General features: G+C 43.3%; 1 protein-coding gene across 2 annotated transcripts in view; it reads left to right on the top strand.

The window, feature by feature from the left end:
• The window catches only part of STX2 (syntaxin 2), a 38362-nt gene that overhangs the window by 8657 nt on the left and 10190 nt on the right, over positions 1-19515 (top strand). For both annotated transcript variants that reach the window (XM_065904524.1, XM_065904525.1), the window contains exons 2-6: positions 3170-3244; positions 8340-8439; positions 16638-16712; positions 18063-18136; positions 18826-18934. In XM_065904524.1, coding sequence (XP_065760596.1) covers positions 3170-3244; positions 8340-8439; positions 16638-16712; positions 18063-18136; positions 18826-18934 — 433 coding nt within the window. The remainder of the gene's footprint in view (positions 1-3169; positions 3245-8339; positions 8440-16637; positions 16713-18062; positions 18137-18825; positions 18935-19515) is intronic.

Below are 19515 nucleotides of genomic sequence, written 5' to 3'. Positions count from 1 at the left end.
GGCCGTCCAGTGAGCGTGTCACCTGGAGATAAAATACTCTTTACGGCTCTCAAAAACCCCTTGTCTGAGGGAGCTGTTCCTCTCTATCTTGGAGAAGCACATTTCTTCTCCCTTTGCCCTCTGTAGATTATCTTATCTACACCCAGAAGTGGCCCCAGGGCAAGGAGGTGCGGAAGCCTTCCCTGGGGTGGTGAGAGATTCTTGTTGAAGTTTAGGCCAGATCGGTTTGCCTCAGCATGGCCCTGGAAGGTGCAGACGGACGCTGCATTGTGTTTTCTTACCACGTTTATTACAGTTGGCAGATTTTTCTTAACTAAATTTAGTGGAATTTTGTTTCCACATTATTCCAAGTTGCAGATCAGTAAAGCTACACTTAAGACTTTTAGTGCTTAAAGATTCTTATTTTCCTGAGGACACAGAATTCCTGAAACCTGGGGCCCCCTCAGCTTTCGCAGAGTTAGAGCTGAACTGACCGCCCAGCGTGCCCTCAGGGAGATGGTTTCAAACAGTTCCCTCCTCTATATGCTGTCGGGTGTCTTTCCTTTCTCGACTTGAATCCACATCTCTCACTGGTAGATGCTCTGTACCATGTCCTTGATAAATTTTGTGTGACTCGGATGCCAGGTTCTGGGGTCTGACATTGTCTCCTCTCCCCTGTAGCTGTAGACAGAGGTTGCTTTCTTCCCATATAATAAGTCCCCTACATACAAACGAGTTCCGTCCTGAGAGCATGTTCACAAGTCCAGTTTGTTTGTAAGTCCAACAAAGTTAACTTAGGTATCCAACTAACACGATCGGCTACTAACACAATTGGTACTGTAGCGTGAAGTGAAGTGAAGTGAAAGCCACTCAGTCAGGTCCGACTCTTGGCGACCCTATGGACTATACAGTCCATGGAATTTTCCAGGCCAGAATACCAGAGTGGGTAGCCATTCCCTTCTCCAGGGGATCTTCCCAACCCAGGATCGAACCCAGGTCTCCCACATTACAGGTGGATTCTTTACCAGCTGAGTCACAAGGGAAGCCCATACTGTAGTGTAATAAGTTTATAATACTTCTCACACAAATGGGTTGGTTGAAAGTCACTCAGTCATATCCGACTCTTCGTGAGATAGTGGACTATACAGTCCATGGAATTCTCCAGGCCAGAATATTGGAGTGGATAGCCTTTCCCTTTCCCAGGGGATCTTCCCAACCCAGGGATCGAGCTCCGGTCTCCCGCATTGCAGGCAGATTCTTTACGAACTGAGCCACAAGAGAAGCCCTTCACACAAATAATACATAAAAAACAAGCATAGAAAACTAAACATTTAAAATCTTACGGTACCTTGAGAAAGTATAGTAGTATAGTACAACAGCTGGTGAACAGGGCTGGCATCGAGTGAACAGGCAAGAAGAGTTATTGACTGGAGCGGGGAGTGGAGGTGGAGGTGGTAGAGCTGAAGGATCGTCAGCAATAGGAGATGGAGGACAAGCTGCAATTTCACTCATGCCTGACGTTGATGACATGGGTTCTGGTTTCTTGCTGGCTTTTTTTTCTATCTACCCTCTCGAAGAAACAGTCCAGTGGTGTCTGGGTAGTAGTTCTTTTTTTTTCGTTGTCCCAGTTACCAGCTACATCATTGCTGCTTTTGCACGTGCTTCCAGACATCCTGGGCTTGAAATAAAACTGCACTACTATACAGTAAAGTATACAGAAGCACATGTGTAGAGGATGTACACATGTGACAGTGTACACCAGACATGCGAACTTACGTGATTGGACATGGGAATGCACGTTTATGTCTTTGAAAGCTTGCAACTTGAAGGTTCATGTGTAGGGGACTTACTGCAAAGTCTTTTCACTGTTTCATTCTTTTGCGTCCCTTGAAGGGTGGGTTAAGGTTACAATGTGGTGAGGTTCTGGGTATTCTAGGGTAGTCTCCAGTCATGGAATGCTCCACTCAGCCAGAGACCCAGCCCTCCAAGTGGTCCTGATGTCCCTCAAGTGTGAGAACGCCTGGCCTAGAACATCTCTTCAGTGTTATTTTAAACTGATGGACCTGATTTGTAAAGTAGTGGCATCCTGGTCTTTCCCCATGGTGGGTTGCTTTCTTCCTCAGTGTTGCCTTGTTCATTCGCTGAAGTTGTGTCCAACTCTGTAATCCCCTGGACTGCAGCACGTGCTTCACCATCTCCCAGAGTTTGCTCAAACTCGTGTCCATTGAGTCAGTGATGCCATCCAGCCGTCTCATCCTCTGTTGTCCCCTTCTCCTCCTGCCCTCAATCTTTCCCAGCATCAGGGTCTTTTCCAGTGAGTTGGCTTTTCATATCAGGTGGCCAAAGTATTGGAACTTCAGCTTCAGTATCAGTCCTTCCAAAGAATATTCAGGGTTGTTTTCCTTTAGGATTGACTGGTTTGATCTCCTTGTTGTCCAGGGGACTCTCAAGAATCTCCTCCAGTTCCACGGTCCACTCAGGTCTTCTTCACCGAGTCTTTCTTTAGTAAAATGTTTATTGATTATGCAAGTGTGGTCATAATTGGAAATTACTTACTTAGGGAAAAATGATCAACACTAGCTAACATATGTGAAAGTTCTGTGAAAATTATTACCTAAGAGCACAAAAGTCTGGAAAAGAGGGTTACAGAGGATGAGATGGCTGGAAGACGTCACCGATTCTGTTGACGTGAACTTGGGCAAATTCTGGGAGATGGTAGGGACAGAGAAGTCTGGCATGCTGCAGTCCATGCGGTCGCAAAGGGTTGGGCATGACTGAGCGACTGAACAACAACTAGAAAAGTTGACTAGTGGTGTCAGTATTTCTAATCTGTATAGACAGTGTGCAATGTAAGCAGATTCACTTGTGGAAAATAAACCTGGTCTGTGTCACATGGACGCACTCAGTGAGAATGAATGATTGATCCTCTGGCGCTCAGTTCTCGAAGATCCAGCCATTGTTTCCCCCTGACATAGCTGCTTCTCCCGGCCGATTGGCTGTGTGCGCCTGCCCTGACTGTGGCCTGGTGGATGTCACAGCCTTGGTGGGTGGTGGGCTTCTTACGCTTTGGTGCTCTTAGTGAGCTGAGATCGTGTAGGTACCCAGCTGCTCTTGTCTTTCAATTCACCGTTGGTGCCTCTGTGAAAACTTTTAAAACCAGAATTTTACATTTCATATTTTTCCATTTCAGTGTAGGAAAAATGATGATGGGGACACAACTGTTGTTGTTGAAAAGGACCATTTTATGGATGATTTCTTCCATCAGGTAAGAGTCATTTTGTGAAACCCAGTCTGTCATTTTTCTTTAAACATAATTAAATTAATGTAACTGTGCATCTGTCTTATTTGAAATAATGCCCAAACTAAATATTTAAAAAAGTTGACGTTTGAAAAGTGCTGTAGAATTTTTAGTGCTATTAGCACATTTATTACTCTTGGGCCCTTCTTCCCGGTGACTGACTTGGGGGGGAGGGTGGGTGAGAATGGTGACTGTGGGTGCTGGGGGCCTCTGAGGAGACTGAAGCCCGCGGGCTGGGGGTGGTCAGCAAGGTGGACCTGCTGCTCACGGGCTCGTGCTGGGAGAAGGTACGTCCTCCGAGCACAGGGTCCCCCGGGGAGGTCCTGGCGCACCATGGCCAGCGGGGTCCTCCAGACGAAGGGAGACTGGGTCCTGGGAGTGGAAGGCCTGGTGGCGGTGATGTCCCTCAGCTGGCCGTCAGGCGTGCACGGTGCACACAGTGAGGCTTTTCTCTCTCTTCTCCTGTGGAATGGCCGTGAGTCCTGTATGTCAAAGGGCTCGCTCGTATTGTGTATTTTCTAAAATCTTTGATTGAATTTTAAATTCTTCTCCTGAGTTTTCCGTATATCAAAGCATGAGTCTCTAGGTCATATGGGACTTTACTCCTTCCTGAGAGATCTTATCCTTGAGCAAAGATACGATTGTGGCAACTCTGCTCTGCCTTGGTCAGCCTGGCCTATCTCTGGACTGTCGTGCAGGGGCGTAGCCTCTGGGCCGTGCCCTTGGGTCTTCCCTCGAACCTGTCTGTCTCCCAGACTTCCCCCTAAGGCCTTCCCCTCTCCCTCTCAACTCCCCAGGGCTGTTTCTAGAATTTTAACATGACAGCGCTTTTAAATTCTTAACCCTAACTCACAGTTGATCAAATTTTGCATAATTTCAAAGTTTTGAAATTGAGTCTGAGAACAGATATTTTGACTTTGTTAAGCATTAAGAAAAGAAACATGGCCAGTATAATTCTTTCACAATGGAAACTTCATTTGCAGGACTTGTATTGATTATGCTGAATCTAGTCTAAGAGTTTCAGTTTACTCTTAAATCTGTTGGCAGTCTAAACTAGTCTATCACTACATGGATTTGAAAATAGGTAGTATGTTAATTAAAAATGTATTACAAGTTACCAGCTTTTCAGCCAGAATTTATTGAATACGTAGTTCACTGGGTTTCAGATATATTTATGTTAGTTCCTCGTCTTTTCTAATTGGAAAAACATGAAATTAAATCATTATCTATAGGAGCTTACTTTAAGATACAAAGGGGTTAAGTTATTGGATTTCTGGATTTCACTTTGCAAACAAGACACTTTCATCCTGGCTAGTTTATCTGCCCATTTTGTAAAATCATTATTTCTCTGATTTTACCCCCTTTACCTAGATGCTTAATTCTTCCATATCAGTTCTCCAGAGAAACCCATATTTTTTATTTTAAGAATCTTCTAGCAGTAAATGTATTTTATAGAAGAATTTTAATCACTGTGTCATTAAACTGTAGTAACTTAGCACTAATCCATTTTGGCTGCAGGTGTTAGAGATTCAAAGGAAAACAGGTGAGTGGTGTGAGGGGGGTCTGAGAACCATTGATTCTAACTTACGTTCCAGTTTCATTTGTTAAATAGTTGACTTATTTTGCAGTTAACTTCTGTGAAATGACTTGTTTTTTTTTTCGCCTGTGCCATACTGCATGTGGGATCTTAGTTCCTCAACCAGGGACTGAACCTGTGTCCACTGCAGTAGAAGCATGAGGTCTTAATCACTGGACTGCCAGGGACATCCTGAAATGACTTCTGAAACAAATAGAGAAGCCAGTGATGTTTGTTAATACAAGCTCTTTCTTTAGAAAATGACATTTAGATCTTAAGTATCACATAGAATATTGCAAAAGATAGGAATTTTGCGCATGACCTGTGTTGGTTAAAACTAAAATGATGCTGTAATAGGCGGCCAGGAGATCCCCTTTTTATGAGAGTAGTTTGTGGTTGAGAGAGCCCGTGTGGTGTAATTCATAGACGTAAATGGGCCTGGCGCTACAGTGAGGATGGCACTTCCCTCCTGGTACTGAGTTGGTGGCCCAGCAGTTTCCTTTTCTTTTTGGGCCACACTGGTGCTTCTGCCGCACAGATAATGTTGGTGTGTGTATTGTAGAACTTTCCAAGAGGCAAAGGAGTATCTTTTCTACTTTGTGACAGATGGGTCTCACTGACTTCACTTCAGACATGGTGCTTTAAAGATGACTAACTGAAATGTAAATCTATGCACTAAAACCACAAAATCATTTGCACTTAAGCCTGTGTGGTAAAGTAGCAAAAGTTTTAAAAGATTCTGTTGTAATTTTTTGTGTTGGTTTTACCTGATTAATAAGATAAAATTAATAAGTATGTGAAGTTCTGTAGAAATCATGTGTAGATGGAAATAACACCCGGGCCTAATGAAATAGCCAGTCACTGCTCTATGAAAGCAGAATTCCGTGTCAGACTGTCCTCTAATATGTCACTTTTCAAAATGTGCTGTGGGACTTGGACCCAGTGTCCCTGCGGTTCCTGAGACCCTTCCAAGGAGTTCATGTGGCTGAAACAATTTTCATAAGAATATGAAGATGTTCACCTCTTTCCTCTCCCTCTGTCATGAATGACCGTGGGAGTGGGGGTAGTTTTCAGAGGCCACATCACAACAGATTGAACACAGAAACAGGCATCAGAATCAAGGTGCCTTCCATTAAGCCAGAAGCTAGATTTGCAGAGAAATGTAAATCACTGCTCTTACTGTCACTGATTTTGGGGGACAATACTGCTTTTTTCCATAAAAATGTTATTTATGTTAACATGTATTTTTAGTTTCAAATTACCACAAATATAGTAGTTTTAACAGAGCATGCATTTATCGTCTCACAGTTCCAGAGGTCAGAAGTCTGGAACGAGCTGTTTGGGGCACACGTGAGGGTGCTGGCAGGGCCGTTCCTCCTGTAGGCTCTAGGGAATATTTGCGTCCTTGCCGTTCCAGCTTCTGGAGTCGCCTCCATTCTTGGCTCGTGGCCCCTTCTTCTGTCTAAAGCACATCTCTGCTTGTTTCTAAATTTGATCCCGCTGCTTCCGTTTTATAAGGACTCTTGTGGTTACATTGGATATTCAGATAATCCAGGATGATCTCCCATCTCGACCCTTAACTCACCACACCTGCCAAGCGCCTTTTGCCCTATAAGGTCACGTGCAGAGGATTAAGATGTGGATGTCCACCACAGCATGTCATGGGTTTGTGATGACTGTAGTAAGCGAATTCATACATGTTAAAGGTGTGCCTCTGCTGTGGTACTTAGATTGGAAGGAGCTGCAGCCTACATGAGCCAAAGCAGGCATCTTACCTCTCCACGGAGAGGTGCATCCCCGTTGCTCAGAAGTCAGAATGATGAGAGTGGACGCACTCCTACAAGAGGCCTCACCCTACCCCCATCTTCATCTCCTTGTCTTCTCACCTCTCACCTCGAGAGGGGTCCTTTTTTAAGTTTCTTTTTGAGACATCCCAGCGTTTCTTCTTGTAAGTGTTACCATCTGCCCATTAATCTGTTTGTTTTGGCTTCTTTCATCATTGTTAACATAAGTATACATTATTCTGCAACTAGTAGGTATTTTTCCCCCTGTGATTTTAACTTGGTAATATATATAATATATCCTGGGGATCTTTTTATGCCTTTTGTTATAGTTCTATAATGTAACCTAACAAGCCTCCTTTTGCTGGGCTTTAGGATTTTCCTAATTTTTTTTAAAGATATATATGTGTATTTTTTTATATGACCATTTTTAAAGTCTTTATTGAATTTGTTACAATATCATTTCTGTTTTATGTTTCGGTTTTTTGGCCGTGAGGCATGTGGGGTCTTAGCTACCTGACCAGGGATCGAAATACTTCCTATATTGGAAGGTGGAGTCTTAACCACTGGACTGCCAGGGGAGTCTCCCTAAGGTTTTAAGTATAGAAATTGTGCTCAGTTTCCTGGGGCTACACAAATTTCATGGCTTGAAACAGTGCAGATTTATCCTCTTCATTTCTGAAGGCCAGAAGTTCACCCTGGTTCCAGTGGGATGAACCGTGGTGTCAGCAGGATCGCACACGCTCCTGGGAGGCTCCCTGGAGAAGCTGCCTCTCCAGCTCCCGAGCTGCGTCCCTGTCTCCTACCTCTCCGCCCCCTCCTTCTTCCAGGCCAGCAGCAAGGCATCTTGCTTCACTGGGTCGTGTGGCCTTCTTCTGTAGCCACATCTTCCTCTGTTCCCCCTTCCTAGTGCACTTGAGATGATGTTGGGGGTCCACCTGGAGGATCCAGGATCATCTGTCTCCCCATCTCAGGATCCTTTGTTTAGGTCACATCTGCAGTTTCTTTTGCCATATAAGGTAACTGTCAGAGGTCACAGAGGTTAGGACATGGACATTTTGGGGGGACAGTATTCATGCTGCCACCCTTTTGTTAAGGATCCATCTGGACAAATCTTTCTAACGAGTACATTACATTTTGAAGCAAGTGTTGAATAACTTAGATAATCAGAGGCAAAAAAATAATGACTAAGAAGGCTTGGTCTTACCAGCTGTCTATACCTCCCTACATGAGAATGTTATTGGTGGCCTGTCCTACAAAATGAGTTCCCGTCTGAACTGCACGGAGAACTGGTGTTCATAGTAGATGCTTCTATAATAGTTGCCACTGTCTGTGGTAATTCTGGGTCGTGATTGTAAAACTTCTTATAGCCAACTAGGTTTCCTGGGGATTGATACTGCCTTATTTCCCTTTATTTTTAAAATTTTTAAGTTTATATATTTTACTTTTTAAAATACTTTATCATATATATATATAGAAATGTAGATAATTAACAATGTTGTGATTGTTTTAGGTGGACAACAAAGGGACTCAGCCATATATACACATATATCCATTTCCCTTTATTTTTTTGAGTGGGGAAAGGTTGTTATTTCTTTATGTGGTACTTATTCACTTATTTCTCTCTTTTATCCTTCCCTCTTTAGGTGATGAAAAGCAAATCTGAATTTGCCACAATGGTGATGACTTTTTCTCTCTCTCCTAGGTCGAGGAGATCAGAAACAGTATAGCGAAAATAGCTCAGTATGTCGAAGAAGTGAAGAAAAACCACAGCATCATTCTTTCTGCACCAAACCCAGAAGGAAGTAAGTTGTTGATTTTAAAAAGAAGCATGTCTGTCTGTCTGTCTGCCTGTCTTGCTGTCCATAACACAAGCCTCAGCCCGGGAACATGTGAGCTTGAGCTGGGAGCCTGTAAGAAGTGCTGGAGGCTGGCGACCCACCCTCCCCATTCTCATGTCTGGTCTGGATGAGCCAGCGCTTCAGTGTGGTTTTTGTTACAGCTTCCATGGGATCTGGTGTTCAGCCCAGGTGAGGACAACTGATGCATGACCGCCGTGAGAATACACGGACGTGACTTTGCAGAACTTTGGGGCCACGTCAGTGGCTGATGGGGTCTTAGAGCCATGCTATGTTCACAGTTAAGCAGTAGTGATAGAATTTTGTGTTTAGATGAAATTTAACGAGAGGTTGATCTGGAAAACAGTGGAGCAGAATGGAGCAGTTTTAAAGATGAAGAACAGACCAGGAGGTGGTTTCACGTCTTCAGCAAAGGCTCTGGTGTGGAGTGTGCTGTTCTCAGTGTCCGTGGAGGGCAGTGTGTGAACAGGTGATTTAAAATGAACTGAACATCAGAGTGTTGGCAGTTTTAAGGGAGTATTTCCCTGAGCTGCAGTGATAAATTTTGAAGACTTTTAAGGTAAGATGGAGCTGGATAAGCCAGAAGACTGCTAATTGGAATCCATATGTCATTTGGGGGAGTAGTTGATACCTTTACCATATTGAGTCTTTTAATCCTTGGAAATGGTTCATCCCTCTGCTTACATCTTCTCTGCTTGCTCCCAGTGATGTATGTAGGGCTCTGTGTAGAGGTCTCTACACACCTTTCATGGCAGTCGATGCTTTTGATGTTAACGTGAATAGTATCTGCTGTAAATTTTGTTTTCTACTTGTTTTCATATATAGAAATACAGTAGGTTTTGTATGTTGAGCTTTTATCTCACTCTCTGGCCCAATTAATTATTTTTAATAATTTCTCTGTGGATTCCTTTGGATTGTCTCTGTAGCCAGTCATGTTATCTGTGAATAATGACAGTTGTCCCTCAGTTCTTAGGCTTTTTATTTTCAGTTGACTTCTTTTGCTGACCTTCTATATAGCACTGAATGGAAGTGGTGATGTGAACATGTTGTTCTCAGTCTTAGAGGAAAGTTGAAAGCAACTTTGTTAGATGGTTATTTGATGTGGCCTCACTTTTAAAAAATAACTTGATTTTAAATTGAAAAAGAACTCCTTTACTCATTTTGAAGATTTTGTGTGTCTTGTAAAATAATGCTTTGTATGTCTATAGATACCCTGTCTTATGATTTAGGAAAATGTTTCCCAGAAGCATGACTCTCACTAGCTACTGTATTAAACGGGAGTTCTGTGGCCAGATACATTTGGGACCACCTTCACACCACATCCCCACTTGGATGATTTCAGCGTACTTAGAGCATTAAAGGCCCTAAGAAGTCCTGTGATGAAGAAACCTGCTTAACTTTGCTTAGTGAAGTGTTTCACAAACGCATTTGCCCACGGAACTTTTTATGTAACACCTATTAACATCTTGCTTAATTCTTGGTGAAGTTGAATTTGAATATGTGCTTGTGTATTTTTTCTTTTGAGAAATTTATCTCCAAAAAACTGCTCCCCAGTAATAGCAGGTACAACAATGAAGTAAATTTAGAGCTCTAGTGCTTCACAGTTGTCCCTTCGGGCTCCGAAGAAAACTATTGCTTTTAGTTTCACAACAGAGTGTGAACCAGAGTGTAGGAAGTACTGTCTCACTGCTTACTTAGCTGGTCTGTGTAAGAAAGATGCAGTGACTCCGGCCTCATGCTGCTGGGCGCTAGGCAGTGCTGCGGAGGGCAGCGGGCTGCTGTCCCCCTGCTTTTTGTCCATGCCGGGGGCAGGGGAGGGTGCAGATCGGAGCTCCAACTCCTCAGTGCCTTCCCTGCCCAGGCTCCTGGTGGACACACAAAAGGGTTCCAGAGCACGTGGCCCCCAGGTGGTGCTGCCCCGCCCTGGCCCCTGAGCTCCTGCTTCGGCTGCAGAGTTGGCTGGGCGGCCAGGCCATTTCATTAACCTCAGTGACAAGGTCCCAGAGAAGGGTTTGCTACAGAGCTGACAGAGGGTGCCTTTACTTGCCCTTGTCTTTCCTGACCTTACACATATGCGTTTTTTTTTTGAAAGAAGGTCATTGAAAATGAGTAAGTTTCAGGCTCTCCAAAATATGGATCCAGCTGGCAGAACTCTGAAATAAATGTACATGATTCACCTTTTTGGTTCCTACTGGTGATAAGATTATGACTGACATCACCATCAGAGAGGGGTGGGGATTTTACTCATCAGCGACAGGGCTTGTGGTTCCTTTAATCAGGGGTCATAGCCCCTCTCCTCAGCCCATGTTTTAGGCGTGGACCTCCTAAAAAGTCGCACCTGTTGCTACTTATCTTTCCTTCTTTTCCATCCCACTGTCATTCTCCTGGGTTGGCCTCTCTCTGAGCAGTTGCGTCCTAATTGCATCCCATCTCTCATTCCTTCTCCTCCTCCCCTCTTTTGCTGGAGTGATGCGCTTAATATGCATTTCAGGCTCTTGAGAACTACGTGGCCATCACTGATTACCTGCCTCAGTGTAGAAAGCCTCTGCTCAGGTGAGCTGTGGGTTCAAGCCCCAGTTCCACCATGAATTCACTGTTGACCTTGGACAAATCACTGGTCATCTTGTAGAAATACTACTGCTGCTGTCCTCATTATGTTTCATTGTCATCTCCTTGTTTCCATCCCATCCTGCCTTCTGTTTCAGAGTGAGAGGTATGTGTCTCCCTCTTAAGGGTAAACTGTGGTATGTGACCTTGAACCCTCCTCTGGGTGTGTTTTTCTGCTTCTGGTCAGCCAGAAGGCTGTCCCTCCCGCCCCCACCCCCCTTACAACCACGCCTTCCCCACAGCCCTGCCTGACCCTGCAGCGGCGGTATCTTCCTTGAAAGAGTGGTCTCTCCCCCTCGTCCCCCATCCTGCTGCGGCCCCGCCCCGGCCCTCTTGCTCCCTCCTGGCGTCTGACGCTGTTGGCCAGCTCCCCTCCCCCACCCCAGCCTCTTCATCTTTTAAAGTTAACCTGCTTTGTGTTACCAAAGCCAGTACATGCTTGTTGTGCTCATTTTGGAAGAAAGCAGAAAGGAAGAGAGAAAAAACACTCATAATTTTGTCCGTTGGTATATATATTAATGTGTTGGTATATATTTTTCTAGCAAAAACACATCTTAAAAACAAATAATGTTTAAAAGTATCGAATTTGGATCACACAGTGCTTGTTGTCTTATAGCATGCGCTTTTTGCTGATGAATGTACAGTTACATCAGTAACCTCAAATATGCAGAGGACACCGCCCTTATGGCAGAGAGTGAGGAGGAACTAAAGAGCCTCTTGAGGAAAGTGAAGGAGGAGAGTGAAAAAGTTGGCTTAAAGCTCAACATTCAGAAAACTAAGATCATGGCATCTGGTCCCATCACTTCATGGGAAATAGATGGGGAAACAGTGGAAGCAGTGTCAGAGTTTATTTTTGGGGGCTCCAAAATCACTGCAGATGGTGACTGCAGCCATGAATTGAAAAGACGCTTACTCCTTGGAAGGAAAGTTATGACCAACCTAGACAGCATATTAAAAAGCAGAGACATTACTTTGCCAACAAAGGTCTGTCTAGTCAAGGCTGTGGTTTTTCCAGTGGTCATGTATGGATGTGAGAGTTGGACTGTGAAGAAAGCTGAGTGCTGAAGAATTGATGCTTTTGAACTGTGGTGTTGGAGAAGATTTTTGCGAGTCCCTTGGACTGCAAGGAGATTCATTGAGTCCATCCTAGAGGAGATCAGTCCTGGGTGTTCATTGGAAGGACTGATGCTGAAGCTGAAACTCCAGTACTTTGGCCACCTCATGTGAAGTGTTGACTCATTGGAGAAGACCCTGAAGCTGGGAGGGATCGGGGGCAGGAGGAGAAGGGGACGACAGAGGATGAGATGGCTGGATGGCATCATCGACTCGATGGACACGAGTTTGAGTGAACCTCGGGAGTTGGTGATGGACAGGGAGGCCTGGCGTGCTGCAATTCATGGAGTCGCAAAGAGTCGGACACGACTGAGCGACTGAACTGAACTGTACAGTTATAGGCCCACCCACCTTTTTTCTTTTTTTGGCCATACCACATGCAGGATTCTGGCTCCTTGACTGGGATTTGAACCTGCGCCCCCTACATTGGGAGTGCTCAGTGTTAATCACTGGACCACCAGGCAAGTCCCTACAGGACCCTTTTCTTGATGGCTGCCTAGCAGTAGCATTTTCAGTTTTTGTGTTTGTGTGGGAGCAGTGTTTTGGGACCAGACACCTTGGGTGAGACGGCAGCCCTTTACTGTTGACAGGTGCCTCCCTCGCAGTGTGTGATGGTCAGTGCAGGGATCTCGCGTCGCTATGCTATCACGGTGGTCTGTGACCTTAGACCTGCTGCTGTATTGAGCAGCGGGGACCGCTGATCACTGGACAGGCGGAGCTCGTTTATGCTTTGAGATGACTTTGTGCGGTGCTCTCCTTGGGTGTGTCTGAGAGCTGAGGATGTTGCTGATTGAGAGGTTGGGCAGTTAGTGCGGTCTTGAGCGCCCTGACCTGAGAGCCGGCTCTCCTGTCCCCGCTGCTGTTCCGAAATGGGGCCACGGGCTCACCAAGCATCCATTAGGGTTTCATGGTTACACCCGACTCGGCCCGGGCATCCTGACCCACCTGTGTGTCCCTGAGTACTTGGTAGCTTGTCTCCCGGGCCAGCAGTCCTGGAAACATTGTGTTGTGTCAAGGGACTCATCCCATGAAACGTTCTTTTCATTAGTCCGACTCTTGAGACCCATATAGTCCATAGAATTCTCTAAGCAAGAATACTGGAGTGGGTAGCCTTTCCCTTCTCCAGGGGACCTTCCCAACCTAGGGATCGAACCCAGGTCTCCTGCATTGCAGGCGGATTCTTTATCAGCTGAGCCACAAGGGAAGCCCATTTTTAGTTTGAAACTTTTCAAATCAGTGGGCAAGTTGCAGTTTTGGTGCAGTGAAAAGTCATATTTCCTTCACCTAGCTTCATCAGTTGTTACCATTTCACCACATTTACTTTCTCTCTGTGTATTTGTGTACATATGAGTGCATATACATACTCACATTGCACATGTGTATACACACACATGTTATTTTTGCTGACTCATTTTAGAGTGAGTTGCTCACCTTGTGACCATCTACCCCTAAATACTCCAGCATTTATCTCCTAAGAAGAATATTTTCTTATAAACAAACAGTATAGTTACCTAATTCAGAATATTTAATGTGGATAAAATGCTATCTAAGCCACAGTCCACATTCTCAGTCAAGAATTGTTGAGTTGATATCCTTTAGCTGTTTTGCTCTCTTTTCAGGGTCCGTTCTAGACCCCAAGGCAGGTAAAGCCCCTGGACACAAATGCCTTTAGAATTGTCCTGTCTCAGTGGTGCACTGAACTTTTCCCACATGAAGGGTCCCTCTCTTCTCCACTGATGCCCTGTGCCTTCCTGACCACCTGCCAGATATCAGCCAACAAAGCTTCACCAGTTTCTCTGACTAGTGTATGCATGATGTGTATTTGCCCATCATTTTCTTTTTGTCTTTCTGTATCCTTTTATTTTAGATGTTTCTCTCATCTTTTATTTATCAAATGTAGTTGGGTTTTGTCTTCTTGGCCCTTTTGATCATTTTTTTTGGTCTGTCATTAACTCTTGTAGTCTATTTGTTTACTGGAATTATTGATACATTGGGGCTAACATTCATGATCTTGTTTGCTTTATATTTTTCTTGCTTGTTCTGTTACTTTTTGTCTCTCTTCATGCTGTCTTTTGGATTGGTTTTTAAGAATTTTACCCTGCCTCGTTAGCTCATTTCTATATTCTCTTTGCTGTTGTTTTATTAGTTGTCCTATAGATTGTGGTATACATTCTTGACTTGTTGAAATCTAATATAAATTTATGTTTTTACTACTTCCAAGTAATAACTGTCTCTTCTGATATTGCTATCATCATCATCATATGTATGTATTGTACTAGTTAAAAATAATACATATTTTTATTTTATACAATTAATACAGATTTGGAGCTACCCACATATTTACCTGTACCAATGCTGCTCATTATTCTGTATCTTTAAACTTTCATCTGAGATTTTTTCTTCTTTCTAAAAACTACTATTCTTTCTTCTACTAGGGTTATGCCATTGTCTGAAATTGTCCTTACTTGATTTCGTTCTTCAAGAATATTTTCAGTGAGCATAGGCATCCAGTTTGCAAGTTGTTTTCTTTCACCACTTTGAAGATTTTGAAAGTAAATTTTCAATGTCTTTTTTTTTTTTTTAAGTCAGCTATCTAATTAGAGTTTATAGGAGATTTGATTTTTAGCCTTTGGATTTATCAATGCTGTGTTCATGTTTCCAGATATGGTTTTCTTTGTATTTATACTGTATTTATATGGCTTCTTGGATCTGTTGGTTGACATTTTCTGGCAGCTTTGGAAAAATATTGGCTATTTTCTCTTCATAAGTCATCTTTCCTCCCCTTTCTGTCATTTCTTATTTTGAGACTTGAATTATATGAGTTTCAGACCTTTTCACTGTATCTTTTATGCTGCTTGCCCTCTGTTCTCATCATTTTGTCTTGTGTTTTATTTTGAAATCTTTCTGATTTGTCTCCTCACCTCTCTTTAGTGATTACATTTCAGGTCAGGGAATCTCTCTTAACCCATGGAGTTATTTTTGGTTAAAGTATTTTTCAGTCCTAGAATTTCGCTGGGCTCCTTTTTCTCCTCTCCTGACAAAATCCTCAATCTTTTTTTTACCCCTTTGAACATGCTTATTTTAAGGTCTGTGTCTAATAACTGTTAAGACAACTCTGTTGTTTTCCTGGGGTTTATTTTCTCCGTCTTGCTGGTTTTTTTTCGGTTGAGCACTGGGCTTTGTATGTGAAGGCTCGGAGCCACAGTGTGAGTCCTAGGATAGTTTTTTCTTTTTTAAGAGATGATTTTTGAACATTTCTGATGGACAGCTGGGGGCGCTAGCATTCTGGACCTGGCTCCCCTTTCTCCTGGGGTGTGGCCTTGTGTCAGCTCAGGGTTTTCACAGCTGCTCAAAGCCTTCGCTGTCTCAGTGTCAAGCCACTCCATTAGCTGGGCTCACATCTCTGGGTTTCCTTCACTTGAATCTTCTTTTTCTGCTTTTGTAGGTTTATGATGCCTTTAAGCAGATTTTTAAAAAATGTTTTGTCCAAGTCTTCTGATTGTTCTCAGCAGGAGAACTGATCGGAATGACCTAGCCCACTGGATAAGGACGTTTCTCATCTTTACCTTCTTTTCTGTGAATTGAAATCCTGCCTTTATCAAGTATAACCTCATGGCCTGCTTCTGTAGCTTGAAGGGCTAAGTACAGTAATGCCTCTTTTATTTCTCTAATTAATGCTTGAGCCCCTGCGTGCCTGTGTTAGCAGGAAGGTCCAGTGATTCTGTCCTGATTGGCCCCCCAACCCAGGGGCTTTCTTTTCTAGAGAGGTGAGCCATGCTTTGGAATGCTTGCTCCCCTGACTCTGTGTCCTCAGCAGGGCAGACCCTGCACAGACCCTCCTGCTCCTGCGCTCTTCGTCTTGGACACCTTCCTCGACTTTCCTTCCCCACATGCAGTGGTGGGGCCTCTGGGATTGTTCCCCCAGTGCAGGAATCCACACTCCAGCCTGGAGCCAGCTTTGATTAGGAGAGCAGGAAAGAAAGCAAACATGCGGCAGGCTCCCTGCTCCCCACAAGAATATGGTTAAATTTCTGCTTTCTTTTTTCAGGTCTAGGTGTTAGCAATGGATTCAGGGCACTGTTTCATCAATTGATTGGTATAAACCAGCTGTCCTCAAACTTAGGTGTGCACCAGCATCAGCTGGCGGGCTTAAGTCACATTCCTGTGCCCATCCAGTGACGGTTCCGATGGGTAGGTCAGGGGCGGGGCCCAGGAACTTGCATTTCTACTAAACACCCACCTGATACCAAAGCTGCTGGTCCAGGACTCACCCTCTGAGAACCACTGGTGTGATCAGAAGTTTCTCTAAAGAAAAATCCAACAAACTTGAATATTTACCAAGAATATTGTTCCGTTTACATTTGTTGGACATTATTGATGTTGGATATTGTAACTCACATGTCTTTTTTATTTCTGATTAATAGAAATAAAGGAAGAGCTTGAAGATCTGAACAAAGAAATCAAGAAAACTGCTAATAAAATTCGGACTAAGTTGAAGTGTGAGTTAAAGCTTTAATTACGTATAATCATTGATGGTGGGAATGTGGGTATTATTATTTTCTTCTTTATAACTTTCTATTCTTTTACATTTTCAAAAGTTAAGATTGTGACCACTGTAAAATAAATCATTTGTATGAACTTGGAATAGTGAGCCTTGCTTAAGTTCCTCATTATTCTAGAATTCTTAAGCTACCAGCTCTAAGGATCACACATGAGGAGCTAGAGCTAAGGCCTACTAATACTTACAGTTTGGAGTGAGGCACTCATTCATGTTCCACAGGAGTGAGCACTTGCTTATAAACTGTTTATCTCTTATATTGTTATGACATTTGGGGCTAAACTGTAGATACTTGAGAAGGTAGGTAGCCTCCAGCATGAATTGCCAGGTTCTTCTTGAATGGCCTTGTAGCTAGTGAGGTCCTGTGAGCCTTTCCTAGAGTTCAGCTCAGCTGATAGTGCCCACGGCCTCCCTGCGGGACTTAAACAGAGGTGGTGGTTCTTGATGTGGCAGAAAGACACAGTGTGTTTAATTTTTGCAAAATAACATTCAAATCAAAAACATATCTGATGATCAAAGGGAACCTTTATTATGGAAAATTTCAGACATACATGGGGGGAAGGGGTTGCCACCACAAACCCGGGGTCCACACTTACAGCTCTGCAGGTCTCAGTGGCCCCCACCCCACCCAGCTGGTTTCACAACCAATGGCAGATATCTAGGACTTCATCAGCATATAGTTTTCAGTGTGTGTTTCTAAAACAAGGATCCCCCCCAATACAGCTACAATGCTCTTGTATATATCTAAATCACCTTAGTTGTTATTATTTATTATAAACTGTCTAGTCAGAACTCACACTTTCCCAGTGATCTTTTAGTTTTTCTTCAACAGTTTATTTAAATTGGCTTTCTTGTTTGGACCATACACTATGATTGATTGTTATGTCATTTAAGGCTTTTTTTTCAGGTCAGGTTCTTCTTCCATCTTTCCCCACTCCCAGCACGTTTCCCTCTTGGTTGGAGAAACCAGGACATTAGTTCATCAGAAGTTGCCCTGTTGCAGAGTTTCACTGATTTCACCCCTTTAATGTCGCTCAACAGCTTTCACTATACCCTGTATTCCCTGTGGATGGACAGTTAAGTTCTCCAAACTGGATCAAATTCAGGTTATCCACTTTGAAATGTGAAGCTGTAACATCTGGTTTTATTTTGTGACATTATCAACACCTGATGCTTACCAAAACTCACACATTTATTAGGAGTTGGAAAGATTAAATACGTTTGAGTTTAGGCTTGAAAACCTTTCATTTTTGTTAAAATTAAAAAGTAACTCCTTCCTCTTTGCTTCTAGCTATTGAACAGAGTTTTGATCAGGATGAGGGTGGAAACCGAACTTCTGTGGAGCTTCGTATCCGAAGAACCCAGGTTTGATGATCAGCCTTTTCTAGTGTGAAGCAATGTTGAAGACTAAGAAGTCTTTTTACTTCCTTCTTTAAAATTCAGAATAATTACATCCTTACTGTCACATTAATGCTCACAGCATTTCTGCATAAAGACAGTATTTATAGATTCCCTTTCTAGATGATGAAGGAAAAAAGTCTGTTCAGCCCATCAGCAGAAATCTCTTCTGAAGAGCAGAGAATTATCTGAGTCATTTAGTGTTCATGATGAAGTCCTCATCTTTTAGAGTCTGATGGTACAGCAAAGTGAAATTTAGCCCACTTAACTCTACTTGACAAATGATGATTATGGATTCAGGCTCTGGGGACACCTTGCTTGAGTGCCAGCCTGACCCCAGTCAGCCTGTGACCACTCGCTAATTGACTTCTCGTAATGATGGTTTTCACCCCTTCTGTAGAATGAGGGACATTAATAGTACAGGAGGGTTACTGAAAATCAAATAAGACAACGCAGAGTTCCTCTGCATGTGAAGTTCTCAGCACAGATTCTGTTCTACAGTATGCAGTAAGCTGTATTCTTATTTCCCATTTGAAGGAGTAAGCACATTAGTTTGAATTTATAGAATGTAATGTTTTTATATGTAAGTGAAAAGCCTTCTCTTTTAGTAGAAGAAATGACCATTATATATTGCTCTATTTTTTTCTATGTTAAAGCATTCAGTGCTATCTCGAAAGTTTGTGGAAGTCATGACAGAATATAACGAAGCACAGACTCTATTTCGGGAGCGAAGCAAAGGCCGTATACAGCGTCAGCTAGAAATAAGTGAGTCAGTGAGTGTGTTATTTTTGTTAAAAACGTGGTTTTTTTTCCCTTAAGGTCTGACATGAAAGTATGTACCATCAAAAAAGTAATTTCATCCCTGTTTTTATCAATACTGTAAAATGTAAAGTCCTTTCATAGCTTCCCATTCATTGAATCAGCCAACCTGTTACTTACTTACATCCTTCAGCAGATTCTAAGTGAGTGGACTTTACTTTCTGATGACTGTTACCTGTAAAGTGTTGATTGGATCTGGAAAGCTTCCAGCTGTCACTTCCTCATGTAATTTTGTGTCCGCACCCCTTCCTGCCCCATCTCAGGGGACAGTCTGCATGGTTCTCATGATTCTGCATGTCTGGTGAGCAGACACTTCCTGCCCTTTTGCGCCAGACATTCTTCCTAGGATGTTTGTCTGTGTAGCCTTGGAGGATGGAACTCAGGTTTTCCTCTGGGCAGAAGGCTGTTTGCTTGCTGAGCAAAGGTCAGGCAGGCTTGCTTCCTCCCCGCTGTGAAAGATCAGGGTCCCTCAGCTGCAACACAAGCCTCGGGTGGGTGCAGCGTCCACCAGGACTGCTCTGGGTCTC

Source organism: Muntiacus reevesi, chromosome 13 (genome assembly GCF_963930625.1).
Source record: "Muntiacus reevesi chromosome 13, mMunRee1.1, whole genome shotgun sequence".
NCBI classification, from domain to species: domain Eukaryota; kingdom Metazoa; phylum Chordata; class Mammalia; order Artiodactyla; family Cervidae; genus Muntiacus; species Muntiacus reevesi.
Note: the sequence above shows the minus strand (reverse complement) of the source record. Positions and strands in the feature narration are given on the sequence as shown.